This window comes from Heptranchias perlo, chromosome 29 (assembly GCF_035084215.1).
Source record: "Heptranchias perlo isolate sHepPer1 chromosome 29, sHepPer1.hap1, whole genome shotgun sequence".
Lineage (NCBI taxonomy): Eukaryota > Metazoa > Chordata > Chondrichthyes > Hexanchiformes > Hexanchidae > Heptranchias > Heptranchias perlo.
Window position 1 is genome coordinate 32,500,937 of NC_090353.1, and position 14,040 is coordinate 32,514,976.

A 14,040-nucleotide genomic window follows, 5' to 3' on the forward strand; every position below is an offset into this window, starting at 1 on the left:
GAGGCCGGGGACAGAGAGGTCAGAGTGGGAACGGGACAGAGAATTAAAATGGCAAGTGGCCGGAAGGTCAGGGTCATGCTTGCGGACTGAGCGGAGGTGGTCAGCAAAGTGACCACCTAATCTGCGTTTGGTCTCCCCGGTGTAGAGGCCGCACTGTGAGCAGCGAACACAGTATACTAAATTGAAAGAAGTACAAGGAAATCTCTGTTTCACCTGGAAGGAGTGTTTGGGGCCATGGACGGTGGGAAGGGAGGAGGCGAAAGGGTAGGTGTTGCATCTCCTACACTTGCACAAAAAAAGTGCCGTGGAAAGGGGAGCGGGTGTTGGGGGTGATGGAAGAGTGGACCAGGGTGTCGCGGAGGGAACGGTCCCGACGGAATGCTGAAAGGAGAGGGGAGGGGAAGATGTGTTTGGTGTTGTCAACTCGCTGGAGGTGGCTGAAATGGCAGAGGATGATCCGTTGAATGTGGACCCTGGTGGGGAGGAAGGTGGATACAAGGGGGACCCTATCGCGATTCTGGGAGGGAGGGGAAGGGGTGAGGGCAGAAGTGCGGCAAATGGGAAGGACACAGTCGAGGGCCCTGTCAGCTACAGTGGCGGGGAATCCTTGGTTGAGGAAAAAGGAAGAAATATCGGAAGCACTGGTGTGGAAGATGGCATCGTCAGGAGAGATGTGATGGAGACGGAGAAACTGGGAGAATGGAATATGGTCCATACAGGAAGCGGGGTGGGAGGAAGTGTAATCAAGGTAGCTGTGGGAGTTGGTGGGCTTATAGTAGATATTGGCTGACAGTCTATCCCCAAAAATGGAGATAGAGAAGTCGAGGAAGGGAAGGCTAGAGTCAGTGACGGACCATGTGAAGGCGAGGGAAGGGTGGAAATTGGAGGCAAAGTTGATAAAAATTTCCAGTTCGGAGCAAGAGCAGGAAATGGCACCGATACAGTCATCAATGTACCGGAAGAAGAGGTGAGGGAGGGGGCCTGAGGAGGACTGGAACAAGAAATGTTCCATGTATCCCACGGGAAGGCAGAGACCCACAGGGGTTTCTCCATCACAGACCTTCCCTTTTGTTCTTCCCTCCCCTCCCCTTCCTCCCCCACTTTCCCTGGCTCTGCACTTGCTCAAAAACTGTTTACATCTTTAATTTCTTCCAGGCCTGAGGAAGGGTCATCGACCTGAAACGTTAACTCTGTTTCTTTCTCCACAGATGCTGCCTGACTTGCTGAGTATTTCCAGCATTTTCTGTTTTTATTACTGCCTAACCTTCGAAAGGCATGTTTCTATTGTGTTAAAAAAAAACACGAATAGCAGAGCATTGGAAAATTATCCCTGCAGGAAGATTTAATCAGGAATGCTTCCCCGCCTTATCCTTGCTTTGCTTTTGCGTCACACCAGCCTTGCCTGACCCACTTAGAGACACACTTGAGCGGTTTTAAAAAGTGAATGTTCATCACCACTGGCAAGTCGCCCGCCCCCTTTTCCTGTCTCCATACATTCCCATATGACCGACGGCAGCAGATTTTTAAAAGACGCAGCACATAAGGAACAAATGAGTTTAAACGTCAAAAATACTTAGCGTTGGAGAGTTCTTTTGAAGGTTGAACATTTTCTCAAAGCTCACAGATTGAATGAAAGTAACTATTGCGCATTAAAGCAAAGGTTCTCGGCTCTGCGCCTCTTTCAGGTAAATAATATTCCAAATGCGTAGCGGGTTTTAGAGAGAAATCACTGTTCTGATTTTTAAAAAAACGAGCAAAATATAAATGGAGTCACCTGTGTACTGCTGAACCCCTGTGAAAGCCTGCTGCAAGGCATCGGCTGCAGAAGGACTTTGTGCTAGAAGTGAGATGGGAGAGATGGAGAGAAGGTGAGAGGTGGAGAGAGGGTGGGCGACGGGAGAGACGGAGAAAAGGTGGGAGAAAGGAGAGAGGGAGAGAAGGTGGGAGATGGAAAGAGGGTGGGAGAGGGGAGAGATGGAGTAAAGGTGGGAGAAAGGAGAGATGGAGAGAAGGTGGGAGACGGGAGAGATGGAGAGAAGGTGGGAGACGGGGGAGATGGAGAGAAGGTGGGCGATGGAGAGAGGGTGGGAGAGGGACGAGATGGAGAAAAGGTGGGTGACGGGAAAGATGGAGAGAAGGTGGGAGACGGGAGAGATGGAGAGAAGGTGGGAGACGGGAGAGATGGAGAGAAGGTGGGAGACAGGAAAGATGGAGAGAAGGTGGGAGATGGAAGAGATGGAGAGAAGATGGGAGCCAGAAGAAATGGAGAGAAAGTGGGAAACAGGAGAGATGGAGAGAAGGTGGGAGATGAGAGAGATGGAGAGAAGATGGGAGCCAGGAGAGATGGAGAGAAGATGGGAGACGGGAAAGAAAGTGAAAGCAAAAAGGAAGAACAAAAGCAAGAAAGAAATAAAGGAGGAAAGGGAATGTCAGAGCCAGCAAAAGAGAGAAAGAGAAAGAAAAAGAGAAGACCACAAGAAAGACAGTGAAAGAGAGTGAGAGAAAGAAAGAGGAAGAAGCAGAAAGTGAAAGAGGGAAAACGAGAAGAGTAAAGAGAGATAGAAGTGAAAGGCAAAGAGAGAGCGAAAACAAGAAAGAAAGAAAAGAGAATGTAAATAATTCACAAGGAAAACAAAGAAGCAGATTACAGAAATTTTAAACCCAAAGGACACATTTATGAACAGAAAGAGAAACATTATACAATTTTGAACCGGAAAGATATTTGAGTAAAAGGGGAAAAAAAACGAAATAAATTACAGGAGAGAAAGACAATGGAAAAGAAATGAAAGAAAAGGGAACAAGCAAGACCAAGGACAGACATTTAGATTGATGAAAGAAAAGATTAATAAAGAAATTGAAAGAGAAAACAATGGAAGGAAGGGAAGAGAAAGAAAGAAAAATAAAGGAAGAAGAGAATGAAGATGGAGGAGATAGAAAGATGAAGAGATAGATTAGTATGTGCCCCTGGTTGTCATAAAGTCATTTATCTTCTGCAAACAGTGTTCAGACAACATCTCATTCAATACAAATTCACACACAGCCACATTTTCCATTGACATTTCTTACATTACCGTGCATTTTTGAGGTAGGCTACACAGCTGTTTGATTTAGTTATTTTATATGGTTCTACGCAGAGAAGGTACTTCACGACACACAGCAACCATTTTACTCAGAGGAAATATGACAGCAAAGATTTGTTTTGATAATCTAAGGGAGGCTACACGTACCTGGGTATGGGTGAATCCCGTTAGTGTAGACAGCCTCGACTGTGGGGTGCCCATTCGGCTGGGCAGAAAGTCCGGTGTAGCCATTGACCCCTATAGGAGATACGATACTGGGCACAGCCGGAGCAGCAATTCCAGGAGGCGAGGACAAACCTGAAAAGTATAAACAGCGTGATCACTGCGAGAGGTTTAATCGTGTTAGAGAAACTATTTCCGCTGGTTGGGGATTCTAGGAGTAGGGGGCACAGTCTAAAAATTAGAGCCAGACCTTTCAGGAGCGAGATTAGAAAACATTTCTACACACAAAGGGTTGTAGAAGTTTGGAACTCTCTTCTGCAAACGGCAATTGATGCTAGCTCAATTGCTAAATTTAAATGTGAGATAGATAGCTTTTTGGCAACCAAAGGTATTAAGGGATATGGGCCAAAGGCAGGTATATGGAGTTAGATCACAGATCAGCCATGATCTTATCAAATGGCGGAGCAGGCACGAGGGGCTGAATGGCCTACTCCTGTTCCTATGTTCCTATGTGTTCACGTTTGCTTTTTTTTTAAGCAGGGTTACTTCAACAGCACCTCCCACCTCCCAAAGGTTGCCAACTCTGGTTGGACATATTCCTGGAGGATTCATCACATGACCTCCCACCTCAACCTTCCTCGCCCAGTCAAACAGCCCTTTCTTTACCCCACTTTCAATATATTTATAACTAATAAACAAAAGTGTTCAAAGAAAATTTTAGAAAACACGTAATTCCTTTTTAATGACTTTTCTCCCGAGTTTTGCTCGCAGCAGCATCCAGGAGATTAATCTTTCATTCCCGGAGACTCCAGGACAATCCTGGAGGGTTGGCAACCCTAGGTCCACAACCGACAAGGACAAGAGCAGCCATGTCACGGGGAAGACCACCAGCTCCAAGTTCCTCTCCACCGTCCTGACTTGGATATATCTCACCGTTCCTTCATTGTCGCTGGGTCGATATCCTAGAGCTCCCTTCCTGACACCACCCTGGGAGCACCTTCACCACAAGGACTGCAGCAGCTCAAGGAGAGGGGCCATCACCACCAGCTCAGGGCAACTGGGGATGGGCAATAAATGCGGCCTTGTCAGCGACGACCACACCCCAAGAACAAATGTAAAACCAATACACGTCACCTACAACATTACCATGTTGAACAAAACTGCAGGCTTACTCCCCAACTGGGTTAGCATTAAGGATAATAAAATGTAGTTAACATGAATGAAGAACATGACAAAGCACAGGACTGGAAGGCACCTGGTTCCATCCACAGTCTGTGCTGATTTAGCTGATCTCATTCATGGCCACAGGTAGGGGTGGGGCTCAAACGGGATTTGAATAGGGGGGGAGAAATCAGGTAGAGCTCCCACTTCCGATGGTTATTCAGTCGACCCTGCCGGAAAGCGGGGTACGGACGGGATTGGGCACAGCTGTGAGGCCCCCGTAGTTGAATAGCTAGCTCCATGGCACCCATGGACAATACTGCAGTGAGGCTCACTGAAACTGCTTGCTCAGGAAAGGAATATGATATATAACTATTAAATATTATCAAATTAGTTCAGGCAGACTTCGGGCAGGTGGGGAGCAGGTGGTTGACAGGTGATAGGCAGGTGGCATTCAGGTGGCAGGCAGATGGCCAACAGGTGATAGGCAGGTGGCATTCAGGTGGCAGGCAGATGGCCAACAGGTGATAGGCAGGTGGCATTCAGGTGGCAGGCAGATGGCCAACAGGTGATAGGCAGGTGGCATTCAGGTGGCAAGCACATGGTGGGCAGAATGATTCCGTCCCCCACCCCAAGTCTTTGGTGAGAGGCCCGAGCCATTTTGAGGGCCAGTCCTCATTTGTTTAATGCTGGTGAGCTGCGATCACTGAACCAGCACTCACGGTGGGGTTGCCAACTCTGGTTGGATGTATTCCTGGAGGTTTCATTACATGACGTCCTGCCCCCACATTCCCGCCGTTGGTCACCCAACACGTCCACCCTCATGGCTCACCATCTTCCCACGGCCAACCGGAAAGCGAACAGACTCTTCATGACTCAATTTGATGATTCTTGACTGTCGAACAGCCTTTTTCCCCAACTCCCATGTTTTTATAATTAATAAACAAAAGTGTGCAAAGATGGGGTTCAAGCTCCTCCTGGGGGATCCTGGCCCTACAGAAATCCAAAAAAACCTTTACTTACTTGATTTCAGTGGCTGTCCCTTTAAAGGCCGCTGGTTAGGTCGCTCTACGCCTGGTCGCTCTGCCCACCGGTCCCTCGAAATTGCATCGGGGTCCCACAACCAGCGTGGGACACCGATTTGCATATTATAAACAGGCACCCGCCTGAGACAGGCAGGTGCCCGGGCCCCCTTGTGGAAGATCCTCAGGAAAACGCCGGCGGCTGGAGCGGGAATGCGGGCGGTTAAGAGACGCACCGCGATTTTCGGAGCCGCTGTCCCGCTGGGCGTCCTAAAGATCGGCCCCGCTGCGTGCGCGCATCTCGCTAGAGGGCTCGCTTCCATAGTCATAACCGTTTTATACGTGGTGGTGGTAGTGAGGGGAGGGGGGAGGGATTCCAAATGCCCTGCCACAGCACAGCAGGAGGCCATTCGGCCCGTCGTGCCTGTGCCAGCTCTTTGAAAGAGCTACCCGCTCTTTCCTTTCCAAGTATATAATCCAATTCCCTTTTGAAGGTTGAACTGCTGAATCTGCTTCCGCCGCCCTTTGTGTGCGGCTCCGTCCCCACTTCATCTGGGGTTAGACTGGGGGGGAAGGCTGGCAGCCCCTCCATCTGTTCTTTCCAAACTTTGCCCTGGGTTGGCGGGGGGGGGGGGGTGTGGGGAGAGTGGGGTTGGCGGTTGGCCGGATGACCCAGTGTCAAGGATTTCCCGCGCCCGCAGGTGTATCTCCGACCGTCCTGGGGGGCCTCACCTGATGTGGGCGTGATTGGCGCAGCTGCCAGTCCGTTCAGGTTGATAGCCGCCATGTGGTGCATCTGTGCCGTGGGAAAGGCCGCAGTCGGGTTTAAATATCCGGTGTGCGTGGTGGCTGCCATGATTGCTGCTTGTTGCTGCATCAGCTGTGGAGGCAAACGGCAAAGAATTTTAACCTGCTTTTGCCTCTGCAGTGTCATTTTACTGCTGTTAAACGAGCTATTTGATTACAAAAAACCAAAAAGTGCCAATTATGCCAACTATGAATGTTTTTGCACAAGGCGAGGCAACATCAGCGCTGGAGAACTGGAATATTTGCCCATTCAAGTGTTCAGGTACAGGCCGGTTAGATGTGGTGTAAAGCTCCTGCTACTCTGCCCCAAAATTGGATTTTAACATCAACCTCAAAAGACTGTCAATATTTCGGCTAAGTTAGGAGCTATTTTGCACTGTAGACCTATGCCCCTTCCCCCCTACCCCCACCCAGGACTTGTGTTGTGGCTGCTCACTGTCCGTTGCATAGAATTACAGTAGAATGTACAGTACAGAAACAGGCCACTCGGCCCAACTGGTCCATGCCGGTGTTTATGCTCCACATGAGCCTCCTCCCTCCCTACTTCATCTCACCCTATCAACATAACCTTCCATTCCTTTCTCCCTCATGTGTTTATCTAGCTTCCCCTTAAATGCATCTGTGCTATTTGCCTCAACTACTCCTTATGGTAGCAAGTTCCACATTCTCACCACTCTCTGGGTAAAAAAGTCTCTCCTGAATTCCCTATTGGGTTTATCGGTGACTATCTTATATTTATGGCCACTAGTTTTGGACTCCCCCACAAGTGGAAATATCTTCTCCACCTCTATCTTATCGGACCCCTTCCTAATTTTAAAGACTGCTATTAGGTCTCCTCTCAGTCCTCTCTTTTCTAGAGAAAAGGGCCCCCAACCTGGTCAACCTTTCCTGATAGCTATAACCTCTCAGTTTTGGTATCATCCTCGCGAAGGTTCACGGAGCCCCCTTTTACTGCATCAGCGTATCATTCCCACTTGCCGCACCAGCCATCCTGGTGGCCCCTCAAAGTGAGACTGGTATTTTTCTTCTGATCAATGCCAAATTACCAGCGGGTTTGTGCTGTAGGCCCCCCAGGACCTTTGCAACATCAGACAGAGGAAACTTCCTAGCCACTCGGCCTGGGGCTGGATTTAAACCCGAATCCCAGAGGTGTAAGGACAATATTCCAAAACTACCCCCCCCACCACTCCCCCACCCCCCCCCACCTCCACAACTAATGTCAAGTTAGATAGTTACTAAATGTAAATATTCTGAAATGTGGGAAAATATCGGATGATTACCTCTCTCAAAAGTAAATTCCAGCCACAACCACTCAGTCCTGAACACAGAGACCAAAGGAGAAATCTACAAAATGCTGAACCTGCACTGAAGCAGAAAGTTCTCTTGGTGTCCTGTCCAACATTCCTCCTTCAACCAAGGTTACCAAAAATGGGTTAACTGGTCATATGTTTTATTACTGTTTGTGGGATCTCCCTGTGTATAAAATGGCTGCCAAGGTTGCTGTAAGCCTTAGAGAGGGCGCAGAAGAGATTTACTAGAATGGTAATGGTTCTGCTGTTGCCATTTACAGCTCCTCTAGACCCATCTTTTGTTTCTTTACTTGTCCCATGACCACCCTCCTTGCCTTGCACCATCATCCCTTTGATCATTTAATCACTCCTGCCCTCCACCCTTTTAGAGTCCTTCCCTTTTGTTCTTTCCTCTCCCCCCCCACACTTTCCCTGGCTCTGTACTTGCTTAAAAACTGTTTCATCTTCAACTTCCTTCATCGTCGCTGGGTCAAAATCCTGGAACTCCCTTCCTAACAGCACTGTGGGAGAACCGTCACCACACAGACTGCAGCAGTTCAAGAAGGCGGCTCACCACCACCTTCTCAAGGGCAATTAGGGATGGGCAATAAATGCCGGCCTCGCCAGCGACGCCCACATCCCATGAACGCATAAAAAAAAACTTCTTCCAGTTCTGACGAAGGGTCATCGACCTGAAACGTTAACTCTGTTTCTTTCTTCACAGATGCTGCTGGACTTGCTGAACGTTTCCAGCATTTTCTGTTTTTATTTCAGATTTCAAGCATCCGCAGTATTTTGCTTTTAATTTACTAGAATGGTACCAGGGATGGGGGACTTCAGTTATGTGGAAAGACTGGAGAAGCTGGGGTTGTTCTCCTTAGAACAGGGAAGGTTAAGGGGAGATTTGATAGAGGTGTTCAAAATCATGAGCAGTTTTGATAGAGTAAATAAGGAGAAACTGTTTCCAGTGGCAGAAGGGTCGGTAACCAGAGGTCACAGATTTAAGGTGATTCGCAAAAGAGCCAGAGGCGACATGAGGAAACATTTTTTTAAGCAGTGAGTTGTTATGATCTGGAATGCACTGCCTGAAAGCAGATTCAATAGTAACTTTCAAAAGGAAATTGGATAAATACTTGAAGGGAAAAAATTTGCAGAGTTATGGGGAAAGAGCCAGGGAGTGGAACTAATTGGATAGCTCTTTCAAAGAGCCGGCACAGGCATGATGGGCTGAATGGCCTCCTCCTGTCCTGTACCTACTAGGACTATGATATGAAGTCGCTGCACTTCAAAGTAACTTATTCTATATAAGGTTGCCAACCCTCCCAGATTGCCCTGGAGTCTGCAGGAATTGAAGACTGATCTCCAGGACGCTGCTGCGAGCAATAACCAGGAGAAAAATCATAACGTGTTAAAAAAAATTGCTTTATTAGTTATAAAAATATTGGAGAAGGATAAACTGGACGGGGCAGTTGGAGGTGGAAGGTCATGTGATGAAATCTTCAGGAATATGTCCAATCAGAGTTGGCAACCCTAATTCTATATGAAGTGCTTTGAAATGTTTGTGGGAGATATAAATAAAAGTCTTCCCTTTTTCTCCTGCAGTTGTTGACAATAGTGTTTTTAGGCTCTAAAGTTTGATTTATTATAGTCTTTGTCTGTGATTTATGCTACATAGTCATTAATTTTTAGCTGCTTTGCCCAAATGATAGACTGAGCTTCGTACACATGGAGCTTAGGGACGTCACCAGGCAATAATCTTTGTTCTTTTGCCTGCTGATATCATTCACTGAAAATTATTGGTCAGTAACATTAGCGGTGAGTAATAGAGAAATTTACTCTCACATGTGGCAGCTCTTTGGCCAATAAAGTGTATGGTTTGTTGTCGTAAATGTCCATATATTCCCCGTCCACCTCATCTGAAGGGGTTACCTTGCACAGGATGCAATCCCCCAGATACCGGCAACTCTGTTACCTCATCTAGTGGCCATTGTTCCTGTAGGAGCCCGGACAGTGAGCTAAGACAGGCAGGGAGATAGAAGAAGAGGCCCACTGAAATGAACACAAGGAACTGCAGAAACACGTTAAAAGAAGTGATTGGAGAGGCAAAGAGAGACTTGGAGAAAGGCATTGCAGCTGAGGCTAAGCATGACGGTAATAAAATTACAATAGCAAGATGGCAGTCAAAGGAGAGGTGCAAACTATAAAAGGTGCAAATGGCCTTTGAAACCGAGGGCAACACAAAATAGTAAATATTCTGAATGAATACTTCCATCAAGCATTGACAAGGGGAAGGCATGAGTAACATGCGAAGGTATCCAAAGTAAAATCAAAGACTTTTTTTATAAATGAGGTGGAATTCCTAGACAGGTTAATTCTGCTCAAAACATGGTATTCATCCCAGAGTGCTGAAAGAGACAAGGGAAGAGATTTGTGATGCACTGACAACTACTGGACACTGGACAAGTAACAGAAGATTGGAGACAGGCTATATATTTAAAAATGGTGACAAAACACACTCAGGCAACTACAGACCCATTAGACTTACTTCCATTCTATGTAAAATAATGGAATCAATTATCAGGAGTAAATATGAAGATTATCCGTACAATAAAAACAGTGGTGATCATGCATTCAACCTCCCTAACTTCTTTGAAAAAGTTACAACTCAAGTGGACTTATGCTGTGCAATACCTTGACTTCTAAGAGGCTTTTGGCAAAGTTCCACACGAAAGACTATTAATTAAATTAAAAGCTGTGAGGATTCAGAGTAAACTCAGGGAATGGATAAGAAACTGGTTGTTGGGTAGGAAACAAGAAGTACTCTTTTGGAGGAGTTAAGTCAGACTGCGAAGGAGAGGGCTACTACTGAGTGGGATGCCTCAGGGCTCAATTCTGGGACCGCTACTGTTTCTAATTTACATAAATGATCTAGGTTCGAAAGCTCAATGCAACGTGGTCACATTTGCAGATGGCACCAAACTAGGAGGAGGCAACGGACTCAGAAGAGGCAGCTCAGAAATCACAGGAAGAATGGGACAAGATGTGTAAGTGAGCAGAAAAATGGCAGATGAAATTTAATGCAGACAAATCTAAAGTGTAACACAGGAAGACGACATTCGTTCTCCACGAACGGTGTTTCAATAGATAAAGATGAAGCTGAAAGAGAGCTGGGAGTCTTAGCAGACTCAACACTAAATATGTCCAACCAATGCACAGCAGCAATCAACAAAGCCAATAGCCTGTTGATTTACACAGCCAAAACAGTAAAGTCAGAGGAGGTAATGGCCATAATTTATAGTGATCTGGTCAGACCGCACCTTGAGTACCGTGCCCAGTTCTCGGTGCCAAGAAACAAGAGAGACATTCAAGCACGAGAGGCAGTGTAGAGAAAAGCCACACAAGGTTAATCCTCAGTGTCAGAGTTAAGGGAGAAGATTGGAGAACTTTGGGTTTTACAGCCTTGAAAGGAGGCTCCTGAGAGTGATCTTGTTGAGGTATATAAGGGTATAGAAAAAGTTAACACAAAATTACTTTAAATGAAACTGGGGCACAGGTTGAAACTGAAGAAGGTTATTTGTAGGACAGATATCAATACATTTTTCTTCACACAAAGAACAATTAAATGCGGAATAAATGTCCAGTTGGAGTATTGGAGGCAAAAACCCTGGAATCATTTAAGAAACAATTGGATGCTGCAATGGGGGAGCTGGGGCTTTAAGATCTCTCTGAATGGGTGAATTAAATGGACCGAATGGCCTTCCGCCTCCAGTATTATCTTGTCAGCTGAGCCTGATCCTGTCCCCACCCAATATCTAGCTGGAAGGTAGTGAGGATTGGGAACCTTGGCTGACTTTTTCTTCTCCCTAGACACCAAGGCTAAATGTAACATACATCAATAATATATTGAAAATCTTGCATAGAGCGTGCACTTCCTGTAGTCATGTTCTTTGGTCATGTTTGTCAACATTTCCCATTGTAAATTATGCAATATATTTTTCCATTCAAGTGTGTTAGGCTAAATTTACAGTGTGGTTACAGGATCTGACCACCAGGTGGTGCCAAGGAGTGAGTTTCAGATGTCTCTCCGCCCCCTCCCTCCCCCCCACAACTTGGTCACCATAGAAACATACAGTGCAGGAGGCCATTCAGTCCATCATGTCCTGTGCTGGCTCTATGAAAGAGCTATCCAATTAGTCCCACTCTCCTGCTCTATCGCCATCTTTTATATACAAAAAAACACTTACTGTGTGGGGAATGCCACGGGCAACTTTACGAGTTTCATTTGAAATATCTTCTTGAAGTTCAGAGTGTAGCAATGCCCCGTTATTGTGGATTTCTATTTTAGCAACTGCCAGCATCAGCTTTGTGAAATTCTGGATTCTGAATTGCTCCCGGTGCCAATTAAACCCAATTCCAGCAGCTCCCCCCCCCCCCGCCCGCAAGAAATGGCATTTATGCATGTGCACGGCATCTATAATGTGCATGCCTGCAGCACCTGACATACGCCTGTACACATTACGCATAAATGACACCAATGCGGCTGCGATGCTGATTGCCAGCAGTGTAAATCAGGCAGCTGGCACTAATCAGCCAATGCAAAACTGGCAACCATGCCCAGATTACAACATGAATATGCTTTTACTGTTGCATAACTCCTGGCTTTATTGGTAGGCTGTGCTCATTTTGGCTTTTCACAAAGGATTTTCTTCCCTGTTCTTTTGGAACATTTTCCCCTATTATATACAACACTATATTTGTCAAGCATTGTTAGGCAGTCGCTCACTGGAGTGTGCCCTGTGTTTGATTAATGGGTTCTTGGCAATTGTGGAAGGTCTTTTTTTTAAACTGTCCTCACCATTTTCAAATCTCGTGGTATTAATGGCTCTGTGCACTCAAACTGTATCTCACAACCAGTTTATTCCACATAGGAATTACAGCACATTAAAGGAGACTGTTTTGTATCCATACCAGTGCAAATTCCATGTCGCAGCTACCTACTCTAATCCTATTCCCCTGGTCTTTTCCTGCAACTTTAAATATTTTTCCTTTTTCAAGTGTTTATCTAATTGCAATTGAATTAATAATCACTTGCTGCACATTCAACCCTTTGTGTGAAAAAAATTATTTACCCATTTAGTACTAATCCTAAATCTATGTCTCCTTGATACTAATTCATCGATCAGTGGCAATAATAACTTTCACCGTTTTTATACAAATAAGGTCTGGATGGAGTGCGTTTTTATTTGTTGGTTTGCTGGAGAAAAATCTTTAAACTGCCTACTTCCACCTCAGTAACATTACCCGTCTCCGCCCCTACCTCAGCTCATCTGCTGCTAAAACCCCTCATCCATGCCTTTGTTACCTCTAGACTCGACTATGCCAATGCTCACCTGGCTGGCCTCCCATCTTTGCACCCTCTGTAAACTTGAGCTCATCCAAAACTCTGCTGCCCGTAGTCTAACTCGCACCAAGTCCAGTTCACCCATCACCCCTGTGCTCGCTGACCTACATTGCCTCCCGATCTGACAACGCCTCGTTTTAAAAATTCTCATCCTTGTTTTCAAATCCCTCCGTGGCCTCGCCCCTCCCTATCTCTGTAACCTCCTTCAGCCCTATAACCCTCCAAGATCTCTGTGCTCCAATTCTGGCTCTTGCGCATCCCCGATTTTCATTGTTCCACCATTAGTGGCCGTGCCTTCAGCTGCCTAGGCCCTAAGCTCTAGAATTCCCTCCCTAAATCTCTCCGTCTCTCTACTTCCACTCCTTTAATACGCTCCTTGGTCACCTGTCCTAATATCTCCTTATGTAGCTCGGTGTCAAATTTTGTTTGATAACGCTCCTGTGAAGCTCCTTGGGACGTTTTACTAGATTAAAGGTGCTATATAAATGGCAGTTGTTATAGGTGCTATATAAATGGACAGTGGGAGGCCACACAGCCAAGCTTGTTCCCATCCCAACCCAGCATCTTCTTTCCAGCGGAAGCCACTGAGTAGTGATCGGAAGCAGCAACCCAACTCTCCCCAACTCCAAGGACAACAAGGCCAAATGTAGTGTTTCTACCACTAGCTCGGCTGAGATCATCTAACTTAGCGCAGACCAGAGATTGGTGCTGGAAACCTGCATAGCTCAGAACCACGCCACATAAAATATATACCCATTAAACTATTGGAATGCACCTTTGACGTTCAGTTATGAATGTTGATGCTAGTGCTATCCTTGGCTCAGTGGGTAGCAATCTTGCCTCTGAGTCAGATGGTTGTGGGTTCTAAGCCCCACTCCAGAGACTTGAGCACAAAATCTAGGCTGAGGGAGTGCTACACTGTCGGAGGTGCTGTCTTTCAGATCAGATGCTAAACTGTGGCCCCATCTGCCCTCTCAGGTGGACATAAAAGATCCCACGGCACTATTTCGAAGAAGAGCAGGGGAGTTCTCCCTGGTGTCCTGAGCAATATTTATCACTAAAACTGATTTTGTGTGGGACCTTGCAGTGTGCAAATTGGCTGCCGTGTTTCCTACATT

General features: G+C 46.4%; 1 protein-coding gene across 2 annotated transcripts in view; it reads right to left on the reverse strand.

The window, feature by feature from the left end:
- LOC137299580 (CUGBP Elav-like family member 4) overlaps positions 1 to 14,040 on the reverse strand; it is a 314,894-nt gene that overhangs the window by 8,416 nt on the left and 292,438 nt on the right. Inside the window, exons 7-9 of one of the 2 annotated variants that reach the window (XM_067968428.1) lie at positions 6,158 to 6,305; positions 3,228 to 3,377; positions 1,775 to 1,837 (exon numbers count right to left, since the gene is read on the reverse strand). In XM_067968428.1, coding sequence (XP_067824529.1) covers positions 1,775 to 1,837; positions 3,228 to 3,377; positions 6,158 to 6,305 — 361 coding nt within the window. The remainder of the gene's footprint in view (positions 1 to 1,774; positions 1,838 to 3,227; positions 3,378 to 6,157; positions 6,306 to 14,040) is intronic. The other variant, XM_067968429.1, reaches the window with a different exon arrangement.